At 38.7% G+C, this 26,238-nt stretch overlaps 1 protein-coding gene and 2 long non-coding RNA genes across 3 annotated transcripts; 1 reads left to right on the plus strand and 2 right to left on the minus strand.

The window, feature by feature from the left end:
* Positions 1-1,279: 1,279 nt before the first annotated feature.
* Positions 1,280-10,933, minus strand: LOC145425608 (Fc receptor-like B). Its single transcript, XM_080298811.1, has 7 exons — positions 10,621-10,933; positions 10,015-10,050; positions 9,629-9,892; positions 9,212-9,457; positions 8,980-9,132; positions 4,273-4,356; positions 1,280-1,733 (listed from the first exon to the last, which is right to left on the minus strand). The coding sequence occupies exons 1-7, from the start codon at positions 10,649-10,651 to the stop codon at positions 1,636-1,638; spliced, it is 912 nt and encodes a 303-aa protein (XP_080154937.1). The 5' UTR covers positions 10,652-10,933; the 3' UTR covers positions 1,280-1,635.
* Positions 10,934-15,633: 4,700 nt separating this feature from the next.
* On the plus strand, positions 15,634-22,805 carry LOC145425628 (uncharacterized). Its single transcript, XR_013906339.1, has 3 exons — positions 15,634-15,851; positions 21,618-21,947; positions 22,186-22,805. It is a non-coding gene; the product is annotated as an uncharacterized LOC145425628 (long non-coding RNA).
* On the minus strand, positions 22,448-25,524 carry LOC145425632 (uncharacterized). Its single transcript, XR_013906345.1, has 2 exons — positions 24,964-25,524; positions 22,448-24,035 (listed from the first exon to the last, which is right to left on the minus strand). It is a non-coding gene; the product is annotated as an uncharacterized LOC145425632 (long non-coding RNA).
* Between the last annotated feature and the right edge of the window lie 714 nt (positions 25,525-26,238).

Genomic DNA, 26,238 nt, shown 5'->3' on the forward strand with positions numbered 1-26,238 from the left:
CCTGTTGACAGGCTGTGTTCTGGACATTTCATTTTGAAATATCTTCACAGACTGAGGTTCAGTCATTTAATGTGAAGCAACATTTTGCAATATACGGTCCCTCAAATTCAGAGTCTGAGTATGGACATATTATCCACCGAAAATCATCTAAATCACTTAGTTGATCAACCCGAAGGGATCATAGGCTCTGTAACCAATCAGCAAACTGTGTCTGAGTCACTTACATTGCAAGACGCATCCAAAACTGATCACATTTTAGATCTCAGAGTCAGATTGAGCAAGTTTATGATCTGTAATTTCTTATTTAAAATGTATTGTTCATTCAAAACTATCCAAAATCTGTGAAAACTGAGACATTTGCAACATGCTTGCCGTTTATAATAAAACTTTACGTTGATTAAGAGCAAATTTTTCCAATCCTCTAGGTTGTGGCAGTAACTTTTAAGCATCCAGCAGGTTGACAGTGACCTAGTTAGGTTTATGTACCCATTTATATAGAATTTTCAGTCAAATGGAAACCCTATGACAGATTGAGTTGAAGGGAAAAATATTCTATTTTTTCAAACTAATGTTCAGCATGTTGTTAGAGTGAATATTTAAATGTTGTCATTTTTATGCTTGCCAACTCTGATGAAAGGAACTCCACTTTCCTTCCCCCCCGATTCTCGAGGTTCTGGGAGGGGGGGGGGCTGTAATGGAAGATCTGCTTCTTTTGATGTAAGCTTCCTGCGTTTACGACCCTTTGGTCAGCAGGAGGTAACACACACACATTCTCACATAACACACACACTCACACACACACACACATTCTTACAGAAGTTCACACATATACATACAATGCCCTTGTCTTAGAACCAAGGGGGCTTTGTTCTGACGTGTTTTGTGTGAACTGTGTCTCAATAAAAGGGCAGCAAGGGAGGTCGTCGTCGAGGTAATTTTCGTGGTGGACACAGGCCTCCCTTGCGCGAGTGATTGATCGATCGACTGTCTTGTTTTCTTCATGATGAAAAAGTCTCTAGAATTAGCGGGGCTTGTGGAAACACAGACCCACATGTGCCTAAAATGCAGCCTAAGTAGTGACCTGGTGAATGTGAAACTAGAAATATATAAAGCAGCTACTCTGCTGTGAGACTCACTTTTACCAGTAGATGGCAGAAGACTGTAAATATGATTCATGCTCATTTCAAGCTGAGCAGTTAAACAGGAGCCACTGTGCTTTTTCGGGAGATATAATACAGATGAAAGTACATTCTGAGTCACTTTTTCATGAGTTTGTGGTTTATCGCTAACAGTTCAGCTTTGTGTTTTCATCTGAAACCATTGAGTGTGAGAGTATGAATGTTTTCCACGGCAAGGAGCAGTAAAAACAATATGTTAAAAATTAGCTGTAAAATAATGAGAGAACAAGGTTTACTCTAATCTTTTAATAATTAATTTAATTTAGAGCAACTTAAAATTTCACATATTGTGAAATGTCTTTGATTATTCAGTCAAGTTTAATTTTAAATTCGTATAAATTTATAGATAGACATTTAAAGGATTAATAGAAGCTTCCTCTTTTAATTTTTTTTTTCCAATAGCAAGGGATGCAGTTTTGAGGTTGGGTTCATTATAACAAATGAGAAAAGTCCAACTTTAACATATCAGTGTTCTCTTTCTGTCAACTCTGGTCTGAGATGCTGGGGGGGACCAGAAGGACCTGCAGTGGTTGGACTGGTGGACAACATCTGGCTCTGTTTGAAAACAAACACACACATTTAGTTCAAACAACAGGAAAGATTATAAGCTTTGTAGTTCAATCAACACTTTCAATATCAACAGATCAGACACAAATCAGAGTGCTGACATCTGGAGCCCTTAGACCTGAAGAGTTTAGCTTAGTTTTATGTAATTACATTTAAAAGTCAAAGATTTGCTGTTCCTAGCTTCTCTCTCTCTTCTGTCCTCCCTGACAGAAGGTTTTTCAGACAGGCTGAGCAATCAGACTTAAAAAGAGGAACAATGATCACTTTTAGGTTTTAAACACAATCTCATAATTAATATGGGGCTGGGGTGGTAGAGTGCAGTGGTTAGCATGGTTGTCTTACTGCAACAAGGTTCTGGGTAGCAATCTGCCAGATAGGGTGTTTTTGTGTGAGATTCCTCTGAGCACTCTGGCTTCCCCCAAAAGTCCAAAAACATGCATGTTTGATTAATTGGTGATTCCTAATTGAATTTTTTGGTATGTTAACTCTATGACAGCTTTGATGGAGACTAAATTGAATAACCAGTGCTCTGGAGAAAAGAGGAAAGAGGTCAGTAGAAGCAAGACAGAATATATGTGTATATGAGAGAGAGGTGGACAGGTGAACATGTATGGAGTAAAAAATTTAAATATCAGGGGGCTAACAGGAAGAGAGAAGCTGCAGAGAGGAGTGTAAGACTGCAACTCTGCTTCCTGGTCCCAACTCTGGATTGTCATATTTTGGGGGGTTTAACAAATTTGGCCAGATTTCTAGAAATGAGGGCTGCTCCATCCAAGTTAGATGTATGGCATTTAGTAACTGTTAAAATAATGTATGTTTCCTGAGCAGAATATTTATACTAAATCTCAAGACAACATACCTGTGGTAACTCCTCAAATAGTACCCCTAATCTGTTTATTCCAGGCTCAATATATTTAGCTTTAAAATCCGCTTTTTGCATTTCAAAATAATCCTTCTTTATTTTACCCTGGGCCTTGGTGGTGACCCTTAATTCAAACAACCTTCTTCTAATTGGTTTCCGATGGCCAACAGAAGGTTTGAACAAAAACCTTGGTGGGGCATGAGACGTGAAATGTCTTAGAATAAAGAGTGGAAGAAAAAGTAAATATTGCATGGTGAGCAGCTAGCTAGATTCTTTCCAAAGTTATAACTAAAGAGCAGCTGTACCTCTGGTCCTCTTTGCTCTGATGGTTATCTGTCCGGAAATGATGTCTTCTGTTCTCACTGCTGAGTATGTTGTAACTTTATTGCAGTTTATTGTTTGATAAAAGCATTTTGGTTATTTTGTAAGTGATTTAAATGTTAGTCACATGTTTAGTGAGAGCTGTTATTTATAGATTTAATTTTCATTTAACAGGTATTTTTATTAGAAAACTGCATTTCCCAGAATCCTTTGTGGTAGACGAAAGTTACTCTGGGGTTTTTTTCAGCTAGCAAAGAAAGTTTCGGGAAGCCATTATGTGTTGCTCTGATGTCAAGAAGTTTATTTGTTGTACATTCCCCTTTTTTGAAGCCTCATATAAAGACTATCGTTTCTACAACTGATGTCCGATCCATTTTTTGATGGATTCGCCATAACAGAGTAGACTGCAGCTGGATCACTCCCTATAAAATGAATTCAAATTACTGCAGATATACTGCAGATATAACAAACATTACAGCACTCTTATATTTAAAAAGAAAATACACGAGCACTGCTGGTACAGTTCTCTTGGATGTTTTATGCCATGTTTGATCGCTATGAAAAGACTGACCATATGGAACTGTTTGTGTGCAAAATGAAGGTAGAAAACCACAGAGCTGCCAGAAGCTATTAATATAGACTGACACACCTCACCACAGAGCACAAAGCAAACTGTTGCTTTGCAACATGAATGCTATTATTAACCAAATGAAAAATTCTCATTAGCTTCAGAACACAAAAACAGGATGCTGCGTCTGTGGTTACAAACCGAACGTTGGCTGTACCTGAAAGCATGCAGTTAGTCATCTTTGTTCTGTTTAATCTGTCTCTTTATACATCTTGCTAACAGCTTGTGTGTGAACAAAACCCAAATAGCAGAGACATGGGCACCTCTTCTGAGCTGCTTTGGGCAATTGTTGCTCAATTGCAAAACTGCTGAATGGTCTGTTGCCCAAAAGTTGACAGAAAGTCACAACAACATTATACTGTATATTAATTATTACCAATAACAGATCAACAGTCTAGATTAACTGCAATCAGTCCCATTGGGCTCATGACTGACCTAAAATAATAACAGAATACCTCAAAACAAGATAATTAGCTTTTTCATAATGTCCAGGATTCTGGTGAGCTACTTAAAAGTAACCAATCCTGCGAAACTCAGAATACGCCTGGTAGCCTGGTGTTACTTACCAGATGTCACTAGTTACTAAGATGGAGATCATTATAAAAATTAAACAATTTAATGTATTGTTAGGATTTTAATGTTAACATTTAGATTAAAACAAAGCATCAGTTCTTGAGTGTAGAAGTGAACCAGGAGACAAAGAAGAACAGATGTACCTCTCATCTTTGATTTATTTTTCTTGTCTCTTATGATGATTTCTCCGTAAGTGACTGCTGAGTAGACTGTGGCTGGATCACCCTCTGCACAATAAACAATAATTATAAACACACAATAATACACACACAGAGGACATTACTGCAGATCATGCAGAGTTGCTGATATTGATATTGATATTGATACTGCTCCTGCAGAAAGATTTTTGAATCTTTTCATTTACTATTCATATTGTTATATCGGTCTAAAATAAATTAACATAAACGCTCCTTTACAGATAAATCCAGGATCAGGATGAGGCCCCTTTTTCAGGTTCATGGCCCACTTTTTTTTGTGATGCACGATATAGGCTGTCTGTCTTGATAGACTAAAATAAATTATTCTACCTACCATCATGCAGACAAAAACTAATTTAAACATTTTCACATCTATTCTCTGCATGTTATTTTATTGTTATATTTATATTTACACATACATAGTTTAAATAACTTAACTCTGTTAAAACTATTCCCCTCAGTGATGGCGGCTTCATGGTTATAGGCGTCAGCAGCATCAGATGGGCTTATCTGCTGCTTCAATGCTACAAAAACATTCGTTTCAAGAATTATTTAATATTACACAGATCATCCTGGAACCTATAAATTGTGTTCATTTTCATCTTAAAACTAAGGATTGTCGTGAATTATCCTCCACTTATTGGGTTCTAATAAGCTAATGACCAGTGTTGGTAAAGTTACTTGAAAAAAGTAATTGGTTTACAGTAACGCGTTACTGCCCATCTCTGCTAATGACCTTGGTCATATTAATTTGTTTTATAACAGAGGTTGTGCTGACCTTACTGGCCATGCTGAAAATACAGAATTTGATCTGTACCTGCGCCTGTGGTCTGTAAACAGGTTAGTTAACACAGCATATTTTTCAGTATCTTCCTCCAACGTCTTTCTTTTTTTGAGCTTAGCCTTTTCAATTCCTCGTGGCCTCGTGCTGCCCTCTATAATCACAGACTGATGCTTAACAGTGTTCCTGTCACATGCTTCACCAAGTTTGATCTCATACCCTCTGGCAGATAGAAGCTCAGAGATATACAGATATATGGAGGGAGATGTTGCAACAGTTTTGAAAATACAACATGCAAAACATTGCAAAACGTTCCATGGTCCATGGTCGGAATTCACATTTGTGTCTGTGTGTGCCTGTTTGTCTGTGTCTATATGTCAGGTCGAGTATCAGACTCCACCTCTCTGGGAACATCTCAGGCCTTCCCAAGTATGGAGGCCTATCTCCCCCCACCACACTCCCTGCCGGTGGCTGATGCCCTCAGCAATCGGTGCATTGGTGGTTCTTGGTGTCTGGGGCTGGGAGCTCAGGTATGTACCGGCTCACTCCCGGTGGCTGCTTGGCGGGGCCTGGTGCCCGTTGCTCGGCTGGGTCCTCTTCCGGGGGGTAGGAGCCGTCAGGCCTCTGGGCCTGGCGCTCAGTTCACAAAGCAAAAGCTTGGCAGGGACTCTCAACCATTTTTTTTCTACTGAACCTTTTCTTCTGTTCTTCTTCTTTTTGTTCCAACAAAATAAAAACAAAAGAAGAAGCCTACAAACTTTTTTTCGCTCATGATGAACAGGAAAGTGGACGACAGCGGAGCTGTTTTTTTTTATTTTTTGTTAACCACAAAGAGTAAATCCAGTGCGCAAACAACACTCAGCAGTGAGATTTTAAAGATGAGTACATTTGAAAAAAGCTTCAATACAAACAATGGGAAAATGAAAACTTTGTACCAATATTGATTTAAAGTGTAAAAATATGGACTGTAATTTAAAGTTATAAGTCTAGCATTAAATCAATAAAATACATATTTTTATTTAAAAACGACACTTATTTTCACAATTCTAATAATCTCAACATAGAAAAGGTTCTTTTTGTAGTTTGTTTTCCTATTTTTTATTCTTCTTTACTCTATAATAAAACCAGATCTTAATTATTTATGAATTTGAAGATCAGAGAAAAAGTCCTTCTGGATAAAACTATGATCATAATGCACATGTGGACATTTTTACTATTTTAAGTTTAAATGTAATTTTGAAAAAAAAACCTAAAAAAATGAGTGACATCCTTTTAAATTGTTGCATTTTATTTTCTGTTTTTATTTTATTTTATCTTTTCTTTATTAGTGAATAGTAGTGTTCTCCCTGCTGAACAGAGTGCAGCTGGATCACTCTCTGCACAATATAAAACACATGCAGAGGACAGAGTTGGTGCCTTTTTAAATGTATGTGTCTGAAAAATACTATGGCTGACTGTGCAGGTAATAGTACTATTTAAATGTTTTTAGTGCAAATTAACAGGTGTCTGTGTGATGCATTAGTGCAATGGATGTAGCTTGTAAACAATTCAGTACCGTATTTTCACGACCATAAGGCGCACTTAAAAGTCTTAGATTTTCTTCAAAAAGTACGGCGCGCCCTATAGCGCAGTTTGTGTTGTAAGGAGGACGTAGTAGAGAACACCATGAGAACGCTAAAGGGTGAAGTGTGTGCGTTGACTTTATCGCACATACCTGTATAAAAGAACAGGTATGTGCGTTATGCAGGACATCGTTGTTTTAACAACCCTGAAAATGGCAAAGAGACACGCTTACGAAGCACAGTTTAAACTGAAGGCCATCAGCTACGCGGAGGAACATGGAAATCGAGCAGCGGCGAGAGAATTTAAGATTAATGAATCGATGGTTCGCAAGTGGAGGAAGCTGGAAAACAAGCTCCGACAGGTCAAGAATATGCAGCTGAGTTTCCGCGGACATAAGGCGATCATCGAGCAAAGAACGAGCGGGAGAAGCGTTTCGACGGTCACCATTCGGCTAAAAGCAGTTTCACTTTCACTTTTTATGAAACGGTGCCATTTTTCCATCCGGACCAGGACTACGGTAGCGCAGCAACTTCCAGCGGATTATAAGGAAAAGCTGGCCATCTTCCGCTCCTACTGCAGCAAAGACATCAGCGACAAACACATCCAGCGATGGATGACCGATGGAGACCACAGTTTCACCAAGAGTGGAAGGCAGCGCCGGGCGAGTTACGCCACAATTTGCCAATGGATTGTAGATGCTTGGGCTAACATGGCTGCTGGCACTGTTGTTCGAGCTTTCGCAAAAGCCGGCATCATTTCCGAGGAGCCGCACGGCACGGAAAGTGACTCTGACAGTGAAGAAAGTGAACCTGGCATGTTTGATGGAGATTTAGCGCAGCTGTTCAATTCAGACACAGAGGATGAGGACTTCGATGGGTTTGATTGATGATAAAAATGTGAGTACCAAACTTTGTTTTGCTCCTGCTTTATTTTTAAATACGCACACTTGTATGCTTGTGTGTTGTTGATGATGACGATTACTGGTAATAAAAATGTGAGTAAGGTACCGAACTCAGGTTTGCTCCCGCTTTATTTTTAAATACGCATACGGTACTTGTATGCGCCCTATAATCAGGTGCGCCTTATGTGTGTGTTAAATACAGTAATGGCACACATAACTGAGACTGCGCCTTTCAGCACAGTGCGTCTTATGGTCGTGAAAATACGGTACATTATTGTCTCATCCAAATATAGTTACTTCTAGCTAAAAAGAAAAAAAAGACAATATGGTATGCTTGCATCCCATAATCTTTGGTCCTAACTCTCTACAAACCCTGAAACATAAAAATGCCCAGTGTTCTCAACACTTTATAAATACCACAAACGTGCAACCCCACCCCCCAACCCAGCAAAATACAATATTACCTCTTTGTCTGGCTGGCTGTAGTTGGTGAGTTGATATTTTGATGTCACTGTACATGATGTCATTTGTGATCATAATGAGTGTATACTTTACTTTGTTCTCAAAGGAGCTTGCAAAGAAAAGCGTCTGGACTTCTTTAAGTTGCTTGAAGACGAGAGAGTTGGTGTCGAAAACCCCCGCCTCTGTTCAAAGATGGTCGCTCACAGTGGACATAGATGGCTTCTTTCACTCCTCTTTCAAACCATCTGTCCTCTCTGTCCAAAATGTGAACATTGGCATCCTCGAAAGAGTGTCCTTTATCCTTAAGATGCAGATGGACTGCTGAGTCTTGTCCTGTGGAGGTGGCTCTTCTATGTTGTGCCATGCGCTTGTGAAATGGCTGTTTGGTCTCTCCAATGTAGAGGTCTGAGCATTCCTCGCTGCACTGTACAGCATACACCACATTGTTAAGTCTGTGTTTTGGCGTTTTGTCTTTCGGGTGAACCAGTTTCTGTCTGAGTGTGTTGCTGGGTCTGAAATACACTGGGATGTCATGCTTGGAGAAAACTCTCCTGAGTTTGGGCCATCTGACCTCAGGAATTCGCATGACAAGGTGGGGCCAGGTTTCACAATGAACACACCCGAAACTCTGGCTGATTGGGTCCCACACCCAATTTCACACCTTGGCTCAGGTGATTAGAGGATCATCAGGGGGTCCTTTTGTCCCTCTGTGGGGGTCACTCCCACTAGGTTTATATCTGGGACTCTCCACCATTTGACCTTAGAACTGAAGAAGCTTCTCGGATGAGAGGTGAAATGTCTTCAAGTAACTTAAAGAAGTCCAGACGCTTTTCTTTGCAAGCTCCTTTGACTACGATGACCTGGATGACTGAGAACCTTCACAGACATTTTACTTTGTTCTACAAAACAAACCTGGACACGCATAGTCTACAAGTCTGAGTCTCACCTTCAGGTTTCCTGTGAACAAGTCGTCTAATCAGCAGAACCACAACACAGACTGATGCAGCAATCAACACAGGGAGGATGATATGGACATGTGACACATGTTTATTATCAGGAGGAGGTGTGGATGTAGGTGGAGGTGTGGTGGTGTTTCTCTCTAAAATAAAGCAAACACAGTCATTAAGTTGTCGTCACATTGTGAATGTTGAAACCTGCAGAAACACAGAGTGTGTCACCTGTGACAGTGATCCAGCTGGATGGAGACTCTCCATGACCGCTGATGTCACACTTGTAGAGGCCTTCATCAGACCTGAAAACATGCTGGATGGTCATGTGACCTGTAGGCTCCTCCCTGATGAGGGAGCCATCTTTATAGAAAGCAGCTGGGAGGTTGGAGGGAGTGGTCTTTGTTTTACAGAGCAGAGTGATGTCATCTCCCTCCATCACAGGGAGGACAGGACTCTGCAGGATCACTGATCCACCTCAACACAGAGACAAACTACAGCATTTCATCCATTTACACACAGCTTCATCAACACTCCTTGCCTTGAGGCGACTTTTGTTGTGATTTGGCGCTATATAAATAAAAATATATAAATAAAATTGAATTGAATTGAATTGAATTGAACACTAACTCCACACACTCAGCTTACCAGTGACTGTCAGCTTAACCATGTTACTGATGGGACCCTCTCTGGACTCACACCAGTAAACTCCACTGTCCAGTGTGTCAATATAACTGATGTTACAGGAAGAACCAGCTGGTTTTCCAAATCCATCTCCACACTTTGCTCTGGTGTCTGTTGTTGTGTTTCTCCTCAGAGTCCATCCAGCAGAGCTGTCGTCCTCCTCACAGCTCAGAGACACAAAGTCATCCTTAAACAACTGAGAGCTGCTGGGACTCACAGTCAGACGAGCTGTGAGGGTTACAATGAAAAACTGATGATCTTTTTACTTTACACTCTGAAACATGAACCCAATCAGGTCATATCACTGAGCATTTATCAGGTTTAAACCTGGACAGAAGAAGGTTACTGACCTTGGTTTGTTGTGCAGCTCAGCAGTGAGATCAGAACTAAAGAGAAATGACAGTCAGGTTGGTTTGAGCTGAACATAAAGAACAACTCCACACAAACAGCTAACAAATCTATTTCTCTGCTTTTATTCAATCTGATGTCAGCAACACCTTTCAATAACATTTGGGCAACAAACACAGTAATCAGTAATCATACTACCAAATATACAAATATCCAGACAATTTGGATTCTTCAATCCCCTCTGTCTCAGTTTTGATCTGGGAAACAGCTCTTGAGGTTATCGTTGTGATTGTATTTATATAATCATAAATCATAAATACACTGTGAGAAAATACAAAATATCCACTACTTTGAAATAACACAATAGACTAATGTGTCCACTGTGTTGATATAATGAGTGAATGATTTGATCTTTTCACTGCCTGCTGTGTTTCCTTGACTCCTGAGCAAAGATAAAGAGTCAGTTCAGACCTGCAGTTGGTCCTTGTGGTGTTTTGAACTTGAATTCAGCCTGATTTGTTTTTCATGTCTTCTCCTCCATCATCAGTTATCAGGAGAGCAGACAGTCAAAGTACAAGAATTCAAACAAACACAGAGATTCTACTTACAGAGCACACACAGCACAGATGTTTCCTTCATCGTCCTTCTCACTCATTTGAGCTTTTTTTCATTTCTGTCACTGACACCAAGGAAAGCCCGCCCTCTTCCTCTGAGCACCAGCTTTCTATTGGTTCAAACATAGAATTGGGGAACTCAGTTTTTTTTTTTTGAGTAAAATGATAAAACTATTTTTAAAAAATATAACTAGAAAAACATTATAAGATCTTTTGTCTTAAAAAGTTGAAGCTGTAATGCCCACAGACATTTGTCTGTTCACTGAAAAGACATTTGAAAAACTCACTATCTTTTGATGCTAGTGATCTGTAGTTTGGTTGATGAACAAATCCATGTCCATGTAGTGGACGTCCCCCTCAGTGAGAGAGGCAGATATGAGCTGAAACACAGGAATCAAACCAGGGACGCTGCTGTTATGGAGCTGAACTGGAACCATTCAGACACTGAGGCCCTCTGAACACATTTTAATTACAGCTGTGCAGAGACACACTGATGACTGACTGGAACACTATGATTCACATTTTACATTAACACCATCCTCACACATGGTTCATATATGACCACTAGAGGGAGACATTGCACTTTACATACTAACATGGATGCCAGCTAATTAGCAATGCTGTCTCCCCCTTTATTATGCAGACTTACACAGAGCATCATGTATCCCAATTTCTTGAGTGGAGAATAATATTAGTCACATCAATATAGTGGCAGTCATCCTGTTCAGCCATGCTTATAGTGATATGAATCCTGTGAAATGCTGCCATTCATATCAATGTGCTCTGCTCCTCCATTCTTCCATCTTTCTGTCCTCTCTTTCCATCCTCCTCATTCAACTACAAACTAATGACAGAAATATAGTCTTACAATAATTATTATTAAGATCAAGTGATCATAATTGATAACAGGACAGCTCACTGCTTAGCTATGTGAAATCCTCATCAATTAGTGTGAGTAAAACAGAAGCAACAGCTTTATAATCTTGATGAATTTGATTACATGACCTCTCTTTCTCTTTGCTATCTATATCCTCCACTCTACCTCTCTCAGTCTTTGTGCCGTCACCCAAAAGTTAAATGTTGCAGTGAATAAAAGACCATACCACTGATCCATATCAGTTTACAACAATATTCAGACTGAATACAGGCTGCTGCTGAACATTGACAGGTAATGTCACCTTGACTTGCTGTCACTGAGATCTGGAGCTGTACTGTAAACAAACACTGAAGCCCAATTCGACCAGAAAAGGAATTGAAATTTTTAATGAACTAAAATAATAAAGTACACCAGCTGACAGGTCATCAGATCAGAAGGTTAAAATTAGTTAATTAATTAATTATTTAAAAAATTAATTAATTAAAATTTATTATTTTCTCATCAAAACTTTATTGAAACATGTTGCTGATGACAAATTGAGGTGAAAGAAAACACCCAAAACAAGTTAAGTCTGTTTACTGATCTGAAACATGTAAGTGTGACAAAAACCTAAGAAATTAGGAAGGGACCCACGAGTTCAGATATCTGAAGTTGTCCCAAATGAAGACTAAACAGATTACAAAATAGATTCCTCATATTTTAAAAACAGATAGTCAGCCACAAGTGTTTGGACTTCAGTCCCAATAGCATAAGAAACATTTTGGGCTTTTTAAGTTAAGCTTTCCTGCACATCAAGGCAAAGTCAGATCGTCCATATTTTCAACCAAAGTTCAGTGTAGCTTCTGTCTGTTGAGAAAACAACAGTATGTGAAACATGAGTGGGTCAATGTATCCAAGAGTAACTTGGATACAGTTACTCTTCAGTAACTGTATCCAAGACATTTTCTCTCTGCAGATCCCTGTCTGAGCAACGTGGCCGTTTGTTTCTTATCATTAATAGAGAGCTTGGCAAAGACATAATGAAACACAATCAGAGATGGTGCTTAATCGCACATAGCAAAACTGGCCCACTCAATGTGCTTACACATGGCCCACATACCACAAAGAATGACGGCCCTTTGGTGGCCCAGATCTGGGCCAGCACCAGGCCAGTTGCAGACACACTTCTTTTGATCAGTAGCTGACTTGCTGTACCCCTGAGCTACAGCCACGCAGTGGTAAACATGAGTAAACCGTCACTAGGATTTGGATGATGTGTACATTTAAAAACGTTGGCTACCATAGCAGTATAGTATTGCAACATGGCATTTGGGTTTTCTAACTAAAATAGGAAAATAGGAACATAAATAGTGTCATCATTGCCAGACCTGGCAACAATCTGGTTGATATACACCGAGCCATGACACCAGTCAGTCAGACGTGCCAGCTTGATGCCGGATCCAGGCCAGACAGTTTTCTATGAGCCTGGGCCACATAAACCAAATCATAATCGGTCCAGATGTGGCATGCCATCACATAAACGTGCCATTTACATCAGGTCTGGCCCACATCTGAATGACAGACCACTGATCACGCCAGAAGTCAGCCATCCCAGGCTGCCTCCTGGCTGCATGCCAAATATCCTTGGGCAAGATGCTAACCCCATGTTTGCCCCGGCTCAGACAGTGTCGGTCGTTGTGTCCTTGGGCAAGACACTTCACCCGTTGCCTACTGGCGGTGGTCAGAGGGCCCGGTGGCGCCAGTGTCCGGCAGCCTCGCCTCTGTCAGTACGCCCCAGGGTGGCTGTGGCTACAATGTAGCTTGCTATCGCCTGTGGGTGAATGACTGAATGTAGTGTAAAGCGCTTTGGGGTCCGTAAGGACTAGAAAAGCGCTATACAAATGCAGGCCATTTACCATATACCCATCAGGTAAAACATCGGCGATGTTTGCTTTACCTTGTTGCCCATATTAGATTCTTGATGAATGTGTGTTGTTGTTATTCAGCCTGGTTCAATGTGCCCCTTTTTAACTTTGAGCACCCGCCCCTTTAAATCTCTCTGGACGGCCCTGACATTGAGTTGTTGTAGTAGTAGTAGTTCATGTCTGTTGCTGTAACAGTAGTTCATGTTTAGAATAGAAAATCTCAGTTCACTGATTTGATCGGGGCAATAGTGCCTAAACTGTTGCATAATTTTGCTGAGAGATCTTTTACTTTGTGGTCATCTTAGATGAGTAGTTTTATGGACAAAAACCACCAGATTATCCCTTAGCCAATGTGTCAGGGATGTTGGTGTACTGTAACTGAAGTAATGTTGTTAAGTCTGTGAGTGCAAGAAAACAATTATTAGAATATAAAATGTTAAATTTGCTTAGATGAGAGCGTCCAGCAGTAGATCAGATGAATAGGAAAGGATTTGTCTGTGTGTTTCAGTTTGGTTTAGCTGTAGGCTTGAGTGTGTGTAATTGTTGAGAGAGATGGACACTGGGGGTCTGCTGTCATAAAAGGAGACAGGAAGCTACAATTGGGGGTTGCTGATGCTTGTACCTTTTAATAAAACTCATAATTGTTATAAACTTAGAAGTAGGTTTATAGGAGACTCTCCGCCTTATCTGTAAATGTAAGACAACAAGAGGCCAATGGCCCAGTGGATGCAGAGTGGGAGTCTCAGTGTTTGTAATACGTTAACTGTGTTTTCTATGTTGTGTAGAGGAATTTGGTGTAGCTTGGGTGAGATTACTTTTATATCCAGCAGGTCCCCAGTTAGAACTGGTAAGAAAATAAATATGTTGCAGAATGTGATAACTTGTTGAATAAAATTTGGGTGTGAAGGTGTAGAAATGTGTAGTTTGATATTTACACAAATATACTGAGAAGAGCAAACTTCTCTCTATCTATCTTTTACTGCTTACAACCACAGCTCTGTATGAAAGAGTATTAGGGCCACATTAAAAAAATATGTTACTGATCATTTTGAGAATAAAGTCGAAATTTCAGGCTTAAAGTAAAAGTAAAAAAAATATATTTTGGGAAGAAAAAGTCAAAATACTTTTTTTTTTTTTTTTGAGAAAAAGCTCTTAATGTTATTTTGAGAATTAAGCCCAAATGTGGAAATTACAGTTGTTTCCAGACAAACAGCTTCCACAGCTGTTATACCCTCTACAAAATGCCAAAATTTAAGAGTTGGTGAAATCGTACTTCAGAATCCGAGTTAACTTATTACTTCCTCCAAACCATCAACGTGTCTTTTAGACCTCATTCTTACAAACTGCTCAAAAATCCTTGAAAGAGTAGTTGTCCAACAGCTGACACATCATTTGCAGAAGAATAGTTTATATAAAGAGTTTCAGTCAGGTTTCAGAGCTTATCACAGCACAGAAACAGCTTTAGTGAAGGTTACAAATGATCTTCTTATGGCCTCTGACAGTGGACTCATCTCTGTGCTTGTCCTCAGTGCAGCGTTCGATACTGTTGACCATAATATTCTATTAGCACGATTAGAGCACGCTGTAGGTATTAAGGGTCCCGTGGCACAGTGGTTTGAATCATATCTATCTAATGGATATGATTAAACACAAAAGGACTAAATCATATACAAAAAAATTCTGTCCATAGTCATGGTACATGAAGCGGTGAGAAAACACAGTTTCTACGCAGCACCTTCACTGTCTGCAATGACAAGTAGTGATTAAACCACTGAATTGCTATCAATACATTAATTGTTGCTTTCTGATACAATAAAATAACACAAAACAAAATGAACAAAATAACTATAACAGCAAACTCTATATTCCTAATTTGAATTTTTGCATTTTCATGATTTTTTTTTTAATCTATTTTTTCTCAGTTGTGAATAAAAAAAAAACGAGTGGTTAATATTGTTTTCTTTCTGGAAATCCCTTTTTAAATTTAAAAATATTTTTTTCGGGTTAATAATTCATTTTGATTTATTATACTTCTTTTGTCATTATCCATTAACTTATCAAATTACTAACTTAATTGTGGTCTAGAAAAGAATAAATTAATGAGTGGATAATTTTGATAGTACATATTTTTATTGTAAAATTAATAAATTCGTGGAAACATGCTTTTATTTTGATGGAGACGTGTTTCCGGGTTTTCCATACGCTGGTTCATGTAAACCACGTGACTTCTTCTTTTACATATCAGTCATAATTCGTCCTTTACGAAAAGCGAAACTACATGACAAAACTTTCTTAGATAAAGCTGCTACTTTAAAACAAGCTCTGATGTTTGACCAAGAAACTGCCAACAAGTGAATCTTAGTAGAAAAGAAAGTGACAGATGTTAAAATCAGCGTTATTTGTGTTTCTCTTCTCCAGTTTTCTGGGACGTCTGGACTGTGCAGGTAAGCCTTTTGTACCTGTGGGAATAAATCTGTCTGATCATCGAGATGAGGGGCATAGAAATGCTCAAAGGAAGTGATTTTGCGGGTTTATGAAATGAATTTACTTATAACTCAGATTTCGCGTTAAGTTATCTGTTTGTTTTTCTAGTTGTTTGAGTCAGTGTATCAATGCAGAGTAAATGTACGTGAGCAGGTAATGACGGGAGAGGAACTTACAATTAAAAAAAATGTATGTTAGTTCGCTATAAGAAGAGTCACGATCAAAGTTTAGTTTCATTTTAACTTCGTGTAATGACGGAGTCGATGAGGAAGTTTCACCTGATTCTCTGTAAGATCAGTTGCGCCGCTGGTGTGCGCGAGTAAAATTTAAGATTAAGCTTTAACAAACTCAAGCCTCAAGACCAGCACAGACGTGTTTATAAAACAATTAAGTTTCATATGTAACGGATGTGGGAGGCTGATTTTATTTCCATAGTATTTTTTTTTTTTGATTAAAGGAAGGAAACCTTCCTCCAAACGGACAGAGCAGTGGAGCCGCCAAGGGAAAGCACACGATTAAAAAACTGTATGATTAAAATATAATTTATTATATTTAAATAGTTAAAAATGTAAAATAAATTAAAACAACCTTGGCCAAGGGGTAACACAATAAAAATCAATAAAACACAACATTAAAAGTCCAGTGGCCTGCGCCACGACCTAAAAGTCCCAGGGAGTTAAGAAATCCAGCGAAGTAAAAGGGAAACCCAGCGGAGTCCTCGCCTTCCTCCCCGCATTCCGCGTCCCGGTGTTGTGCCAAAAAGTGATTGTCTGCCAGAAACTGATTGCCGTCCGCGGGAGCGCGCGCAGCTGCTTAAAGCTGCAGCGCCCGGATTACTTGCGTTGCCAGCTACTTCCGTGCAACTGATATAACGTGGGGGGGGGAAACCCAAACACATTTATGCCTTTGTTATTAGGCAAAGGTATGCATTCATGGAGCTTTAACGTTTCTTGTAACCGAATTATGACGCTTATCAGAAGGTTGCTTTCAGTGTGTAGCGCAGTCACGAATGACTACACGCATCACGATGGAATAATTAATGCCCACAGGTTTAGTATGTCTACTCTCGTTGTTCATATTTGTTATAAGACTGTCGATTAACATAGTTAAAACAATAAAGACCTATTGTGCCAGTATCACCATGACTCTTTCTTGTTTGTTCAGAATAACGACTGAGAACATGGCATTTTAGCGCTACCAAAAAGTGATTGTGGCCTATAACTTGTCACTGAAACAATATTTCGGCTTCAAACTTGTTGGATATATTCCAGAAGGGTTACATGTGATATATTATATCCCAAAAACTCTCCAAGAACTGCTGAATAACTTGTACAGGAACAATAACACTGACAATATGCCATTTTCAAGCTGCCAAAAAGTGATTGTGGCCTATAACTTGTCACTGAAACAATATTTCTGCTTCAAACTTGGCAGATGTCATTTAGAAGGGTCATATGTAAAATATTACATCTCAAACAGTCCCTTAGAACTGCTGGATAACCTGTAAAGGAACATTAACATTGATAATATGCCATTTTCAGCCTGCCAAAAAGTGATTGTGGCCTATATCTTGTCACTGAAACAATATTTCTGCTTCAAACTTGGCGGATGTCATTTAGAAGGGTCATATGTCAAATATTACATCTCAAACAGTCCCTTAGAACTGCTGGATAACCTGTAAAGGAACATTAACATTGATAATATGCCATTTTCAGCCTGCCAAAAAGTGATTGTGGCCTATAACTTGTCACTGAAACAATATTTCTGCTTTAAAATTGGTGGATGTCATTCAGAAGGGTCCTATGTGACATATTATATCTCAAACACTCTCCAAGAACTGCTGAAAAACTTTTAAAATAACATTAATACCGATAATATGTCATTTTCAACCTGCCAAAAAGTGATTGTGGCCTATATCTTGTTAATGAAATACTATTTCTGCTTCAAACTTGCTGCATGTCATTCTGAAGGGTCCTATGTGACACGTTATATCTCAAACAGTCCCTTAGAACTGCTGAATAACCATTAAGGGAACGATAAAACTGATAATATGCAATTTCCAACCTGCCAAAAAGTGATTGCCGCCTATATCTTTTCACTGAAACAATATTTCTGCTTCAAAATTGTTGGATATCCTCCAGAAGGGTTACATGTGATATATTATATCCCAAACACTCTCCAAGAACTGCTGAATAACTTTTAAAAGAACATTAATACTGATAAGATGCCATTTTCGACCTGCCAAAAAGTGATTGTGGACTATATCTTGTCTCTGAAACAATATTTCTGCTTCAAACGTGTTGGGTATCATCCAAAAGGATGATATGTGGCTCATCATATCCCAAACAGTCTCTAAGAAATGCTGAATAACTTTTAAAGGATCATTAATACCCATAATATGCCATTTTAAGCCTGCCAAAAAGTGATTGCCACCTAAATCTTGTCACTGAAACAATGTTTCTGCTTCAAAATTTTTGGATATCATCCAGAAGGGTTACATGTGACATATTATATCCCAAACACTCTCCAAGAGCTGCTGAATAACTTTTAAAAGAACATTAATACCAATAATATGTCATTTTCAACCTGTGCATAAAACGTCAAATTTCAAAAATGTTGTAATTCAAAAATAATACAAAAAAAGGATAATGGCCCAGTGGAAACAGGTGGAAGGAGATCTGCTTAAACACATTAGGAACACCAAGTAATAGGAAAGACAAAACAAACGGTAATAAAAATGTCATTCCAATACAGCACTTATTAATTGAAACGAAAACCAAAAACAAATAACAGAGGGTCGCTGTCAATTTTTCAATGTTTTTGAAATGTTTCTTGCTTTGTATCGTCGTCTCCTATAATATTTATTGGTTGTTTATTTGTTTATTAATTCATTAATTTATGTTCGTGTTGCTGTGTGTTTCTGTGTTGTTCACAACATTAGAGTTCAGCTTTGATTGCAATTTGTTTGTGGGATGATTCAATTATTTTGTGTTTCCTAACATGTTACCATAGTTACTGTATGCAAAGAATTAATATAAATGTTGTTCCATGGTTTACTGGTGTTGAGCTTCCGCTATACACCCTGTTTCTGGTCTATTTGTTAGTTTATTTTAACTGGTGGTTTCTTCTTTAATTGGATGTAATTGTTATTTGTTTTTGGTAATCACTTTTTGGCAGGCTTAAAATGGCATATTATGGGTATTAATGATCCTTTAAAAGTTATTCAGCATTTCTTAGAGACTGTTTGGGATATGATGAGCCACATATTTTAGCCACAGCTTTTAGATACATCCTTGTTCCCACACACCTGAATCAAATGAATGGCTTGTTATCAGGCCTTTGCCAAACATGATGGCATGCTGAAGAGATCAAACCATTTGATTCAGCTGTGTTGGAGTAGGGATGCATCTAAAAGCTGCAGGATAGTAGCTCTCGAGGACCGGGATTGGGCACCCCTGCTCTAGCCTTTGAGCGCAACCCCTCAAAGCAAAGCTTTTTCCTCTCGTCTGCCATGCCCTCTTATTGGCCTCTCTGGGATCTCTCGCAGGTGTGATCAGTTTATTATCAGGTAGGGGCGGAGTCTTTCCAGGTTCAATTAAATAAGATAAAACATGCAATAGAACTCATACAAACAAACCCAATATACAATATTAAAATATTAAACAGATAAAACATCGCAAAATATGCACAGTAAAAAACTCTAAATAACTTGTCCCGTTTCACCCCGTGACACATACATTAGCACATTTTTTACTCCCTGGTTCCAAAGTCAATAATCAACAGATTTTCACGGGATTATCACTTCACACTGACGATACACTATTTCTGTGTGGAAAGCTGGAGGAGGCTGTCAGTACATTTAAAAGAATATACTTCATATGCTGTATAAGACAGGAAACGCAAAAGAGTATGTTGTAATGTGGTGCAATTTTGTTGGCATTGACCCACAAATTGAAAACAATACCGTGCATGTCAAAATAATGGGCAGGCCAGTGTTTAAGGTTTGAAAGATGATAAAGATGGAGTGTCTGGACTGACACTTGGAGATGACTTCAGGTTTTGAACTTGCATGTTTCCACCTGTATTGGCTTTGAATGCTGGGAACATTTCAGTCATTTGATGATCATTATATGTTTTTATCTGGGAACAGATTCCGATTGACCATGTGTGAAGTGACATCATAATTATCATGTAGAAATAAAATATGTATATCTTATCCATGTAAGATTCCAAACAGGCAGGTGTTTGAGCACCATCTGGGGTCTGTCTGTGCATCCATGCTATAAAGGTGATGTGTATCTCTGTTCATGCTCCAGCATAAATTTGTATACATTTTAGTGAAAATCAGGATCACATCATTTTACTGCTTTATATAAATCAGCTAATTAGAACTTTAACTATCAAAATAAGCAAATTCATGGAAAAAAAAATTAACAAGCAAAGAGAATAGAGAGAAATAAAAACAGCTTTAATTACTGAACTTCCAAATATTCAGACTGTCACGATTTGCGTCTGCATTATTTTAGTAATCCTTCCAGAAACAAAGGGAAGTTTGTGATTTTTGTGTAGTATAATTTATTATTATTAAAAAAAAATCCTAATTTGTGGAACTTTAACAAACACAGAACTGAAGTGACCAAAGGGTTGATTCCTTACATCTTGTTATGGATGCTTCATTGTATCATAACTTGCACACAGTCAGAGTTAACAATGGGATGTGTGTAATGATAATAATAATGGTAAATTTAAACAGAAAATGTAAAAAAGGAAGTTAGAAGAATTAGAATTGATACAGTTTTAAAATGATCTTTAATAAATAGTATCTGCGCAAAATGTGTGCAAATGCTTAACATAGGAAATGATTACAAGACTTATTTTATTCAGTCAGACTTAAAACATGCATAATATTATTAGCCTATAGAGTTATGTGCCATCTGAGCACAGTATTATGCAAATGGTCTTACTTTGTGTATTTGAACAAACAGTATCTTTCATAAAACATTTCTGGCAGTGTTTCTCTGACATCCACTTTCACTTCAAGGTGGGAATTGTGACACTGTGGCCATCTCTCCCAAGATGAATCCCTGAGTAGTGACAGAGCATATCATTTTTTAACATGGCTCTCTCTTCCTTGTAGGCTGCTGCGCTTTTTAAAAAAAATTGAAATTGCACAACATGCGCATGTATCCTCTGGTATGTCACGTGCTTTTCCATATTGTAATGATAATCCTGGTGGACTGCCATAAACCAAAATGCCAGGGTCATTTTTTGAGACACGCTGACAGTAACAGTAGAAAATGAACAAGAACGTTTGGTAACAAAATGAATGCCAAATCAGAAAGTGCTTTATTTTAAAGCATGTGTCTCCTCTGGTCTCCTGTGGGGTTTTTCCACAAAGCATATGAAGAAATTGTAACCAGTTCAGCTCTATTTACAAAACACATCATCACTTATACAGACATAAAAAGATCTATAAACAGGGTTTAGTATGTTGAAGTTCATAGTTTAACATACAGTACTAGATGTGTTTAAAAAAATAATGTGAATATATCATCAGGATCCTTTTTTTTTCTCTCAGCATCAGCTCATCTGTCATGTGTTCTGAGTTTACAGTGAACATGCTGTTTGAGTTGAAGGTAGAAATGAAGGTATTTTCAAAAAACTATAACACTATATCGATCTTTAGTTTCATTTTCCTGTCTTTTTTTTTTCTTCATCTCATCCAGATGTTCCAGTCAAACGAGGAGAAGATATTATTATGGAGTGTTATGGTCCCAAAAATGCTACCACCAGACTATTAAGGTGGGAAGAATCTGACGTGAAGTCAGGCTTTTATGTTTTCTACTTCAGAGATGGCAAGTCTTATGAAAACTATCAGGATCCACATTTTAAAGATCGAGTGAAGCTGAAAGATCCAGAGATGAAGAATGGAGACTTTTCTGTGATTCTCAAAAAGGTCACCATGAACGACACTGGAAGATATGAATGTTATGCTGGATACAACGATGATGTGAAGCTCTTGAGCACAGTAAACCTGACAGTTGTTGTTCCTCCAGGTGAGTGAGTAGAGTTGAGTGTGTGTGTGATCAGAGGTGAAGCTGCTTCCTGGTTGTTGATGTTTGTTTGTAAAGATGTTGTTGATGAGACTTTGTAGAAAGCAGCTGGTCTGAGTGATGTGATCAGAGTGCAGTAGATAATGTCTGACAGCAGTTTGAAGAGGAAATGGATTCTGTTCTGTTCTTCACTCATCACCTACCTGACAGCTGACACCTCACACCTGTTTCTCACCTGCAGATCAACCAGGAGGACAAAGTGGAGATGGAGGGAAGGAGGATGGATCTGTTGGACTGATAGTTGGTCTGTCAGTTCTTGCTGTGCTTGTTGTTGTTGTTGGTGTTGTTGGTGTTTTTATCTACAGAACATATAGACGTAGACAAAATCCAGATTACCGTCCCCCTGTGGATCAGGGGCTTTGAAATTCCATCAGTGGCTTCTGTTGAAAACACGCAGTTCTTTGAATCTTTGGGCTGAAGGAAGGACAATACTCGGCGTATCAATGCTCAATCAACAATCATTTATTTCCATACAATTCAACAATAAGAGCATTACAACGTCCGGACGGGAGAGATGCTACCAGAGGGTCAGGCACATGTCTCAAAATGGTGACGGGTTGCTCAGCTTTTTATAGTCTCTAGTGGCCCCCAGCTAGTCGTAAAAGCCAAAACATCACATTTTTCTCTGTTACAGCGCCTAAGTTATGACCTCGGCAGTTGTTTCTCTGCTTTCTGTAAGGTGGGGGTGTGGAATGTGGTCTGTCTATCTCCCCTGTCTTTAGACACAGAGTCTCCTGCTTACAACCTTCTCTTCATGATTCAACAATTAAGCATGTCAAGAAAACAGTGTAACACATTCCCAGCAGATCAAGGATACAGAGTGATGCACATTTATCTAATGAACTAATATGTGAATATGTTCTGTTAACTCAAAAGTATAATGAGAACTAAACTACATACAGCTCACACACTCTATATTAAAGGGTATAATGTGATCTACAGCAGTATTCTAATTCAACTACTTTGATTACATATATAAGGTAACATATAATAACAGAATAATTTAATAATTCCCCCTTTTGATCTCTGAAAGAGATCACTTACAACATGCACTCCAGGGTCGCAAGGTCCAAGTTTTCTTGATCCTGAGGCCCTCTGTCCCCCTTTAACGGGTGGACCATATGTGGGATGACCTCTGTGTTCACGCAGTTCAGATGCAAGCAAAGTTAGATTTACAACCATAACAGCAGTTACAGATGACTCTCCCATCACTCCCCAATTCTCCCACAGCTTTATTTTGGTGCTCCAGTTTTCCACTCCCATTTTAATGCCCCCTTATACCTTTCAAATGTACTTAGACTAGAACCTCTGTCTAAGGAGCTTTTAACCTTTATTTTTATTGCTGCAGCTACCAGTGTCTTCCAGTTGGGTGATTCTCAGCTTCTTTCTTCGACCTCCGGGGTTAGACCACCCTTTAGTCATTGCACAGTTCTGGGGATTATTCTGCCCCGATTTCAAACAAGGATCTGTGTGTTTTGGGTTCATCGGCGTGTCCCCCTTTTTGCCAAGAGCCTCTCGAACCTCGTTGGTCTGGTGTTCCTGGTTTTCGCCAACCCCTTCATGGTTATTGCTGTGTTTGTGGGATCCATCTTCTCCAGGAGCCCAAACGTCATGACACTTGACCCCAGTTGCTGTCTCGGCAGTCCCTACATCTGTCTCTGCTGTGAAGGGTCCTCACATCTCCGGGTCCCCGTCTGGTGTCTGTTCCTTTCTCTGCAAGAGACAGAAAACCAAAACACCTCTCTCCCTAGCCTTGATAATCTAATATTGTTATCCATTGTTCTTCTAATGATTCAAATTTGGTTTAAAATATTATGTTCAGGACTTATTCTAATCATAATCTATGTGTGTGTAAAAGAAATAAAAAATTAGTGAACCCTTTCTAAGTCTAACACATTATAAGCTTAAGTTTTACCATCGCTAATTTATTAAACACACAAATAAAGTCATAAAATGTTCATAACACCATTGTTTGATGTTCGGACTCAACTCCCCCTTTTTGACACACTCCCATGTGTCAATTCATTGGAGCTAGACACTTAAAAGAGAAGGTTAGTGACATCATATCTGGTAACTGGTCCATCCAGAGCTGTAACATTTTGAAATGTACATACAACAAGCCAAACCACACCTTGGTCACACCAACCCTTTTCTGCCCCGAAGATGTCCAATGCCACCCTAGTATGGACTGTCAAAAGTGGCTTTAACGCTGACTATCCTGACAATCCATTTTATAACGTTTCCTGGTCAGATTTGCCAATCTCTGCACCAGGGTTTTAAACTTTTCGCCATTTCCATTAGTTGTTATTTTTATTTAGTTTCGACTCCAGATTTTCAATTTTTATTCTTTTTGCAAGTACCCCTCCTCGGTGGCGAGAAACTGTTGGTGTGGTCAAGTGGGTGCTCTGGAAACAAACGCTCAGGACAGAACAGTTATCAGTCATGTACTTCCTACAAATTTTGCATATGTTTTATTCCATATTGATCCTCTGAGTGTAATGGTACATTTTAATTTGAATTTATCCAAACTAAACACAATATTTTCTTTATTTACTTTGCTCTTGTTCTTTTGCAGTACCACATCCTATCAAATGTCCCTGTCGATTATATTCTACATTTAATAACTTACTATTTCAAGTGAGAACCTAAATCATGTGGACCAATGTTTATTATTGCATATCTCTATTCTGAATGTGGCCAGTCATTCATAGGTATTGTTCAATTTTGGCGATTTTCCTCTATAAAATTTAATTGACTTTTTACAGTGGCCTGCTATGGTTAATAATAACATATTCCAGTCATGAGTGATATCAATAGTTATCTCCACTGTAGCATTTGGCATTCCCAATAATATAACATGATACCTTAATCAAAACACAGCTAATATAGCACAGTTTTCTTAATGCAAACATCAGTAACTCAAAATCAGCAACCACAGTGTTAAGTCTGCAGTTCATACTTATGTGAAGCTAGAGTCTCCTCCTCCAGTCTCTCTTATCCTCCTGCTCCTGAAAAAACAAAACAAAACAAAGCGAAGCATCCACCCTTCTCTTGTCGGCTGGGTGAATTGTTTATTGGCATTTACTAATCCTAAAGTGGGTGCAGTCATTGTCTCAGTATCAAGTCAGTCAAAGCTTTTAGTCGTCAGTCCATCACAGTCCATTCACATGCATACCTCCATACACATTCATACCAGATGTTGCTGATAATGGAGTCTCACGCGCAACCTATTCGAGCCTCCATCACCAGCAAGATGACGTCATCATTTTAAAGGAAAACAATTCCTTGTTGTTTTTTGGGCCGGATTGACTCGGTGCAATCCTTTTAGACTCAGAACTTCTCAGTGTTCCCTATAAGTGAATTTCTCCCAAGCCAATTACAATCATGGAGAAGCACACTTTGCAACTATTTACAGTAATAATATTTTATAGCGCTTTAAATTTCAATCTTTCAGGCCTGGTTTAAAGAGCTGATTGTTAAATCATAAACTCACAAAATATCAACATATCACCACCGGTGGATCACACCTCTCAGATGTTTTTTCTCCAGTGCACTGTAACAAACACGAAAACAGACATAACCAACAAAATACTACTAAAATAACACAAACTAGGGCCCGTTGCAGACATGTCCAAGCATAAAACTATCCCTCTCTCGCTTACGAGAAAGAACACAAGCCAAAGCTCACTGATAAAATCAAGCTAGCGCTAAACAAAACCAAACAATCAACCAGAAATTCACAGGAACATTTTGCTTCCTGCCGGGACAATATTGTGTGGGAATGAGAACCTCAGGTGCCGTAACACCTTTTGTTCCTCCTTGAATTAAAACTCAATCACAGAAAATGCCGTACTCCAACCTAAACTTACACTATTAATTCATCATTTTCACTCTGTGCCACTGTTCCTCATCAGGGCTGTGTGAAGCACAGCAAAGAATTCATTCAAGGCCTTGAGCCATAAACAGACATCACGCACAGACATTGTTTTCATAACCAAACTTTTTTAGACCTTATTCCTAAAATCTACATAAATGCCCTCTGGGTGACATATAACACATTCTAAGTATTTAATGGTAATCAATGGAAATCAATGGCTCCTCATAAAAATTATGCATTGGGATGTTTGTGTGCAGCATTTTGCATATCAGCATAAGCAAAGCATTCTTCATTGCATCAGCGTGTATGTGTGTGTGCGTGTGGATCACTCTTCATTGCACAAGCGTGTGCATGTGT

Source organism: Astatotilapia calliptera, chromosome 3 (genome assembly GCF_964374335.1).
Source record: "Astatotilapia calliptera chromosome 3, fAstCal68.1, whole genome shotgun sequence".
NCBI lineage: Eukaryota > Metazoa > Chordata > Actinopteri > Cichliformes > Cichlidae > Astatotilapia > Astatotilapia calliptera.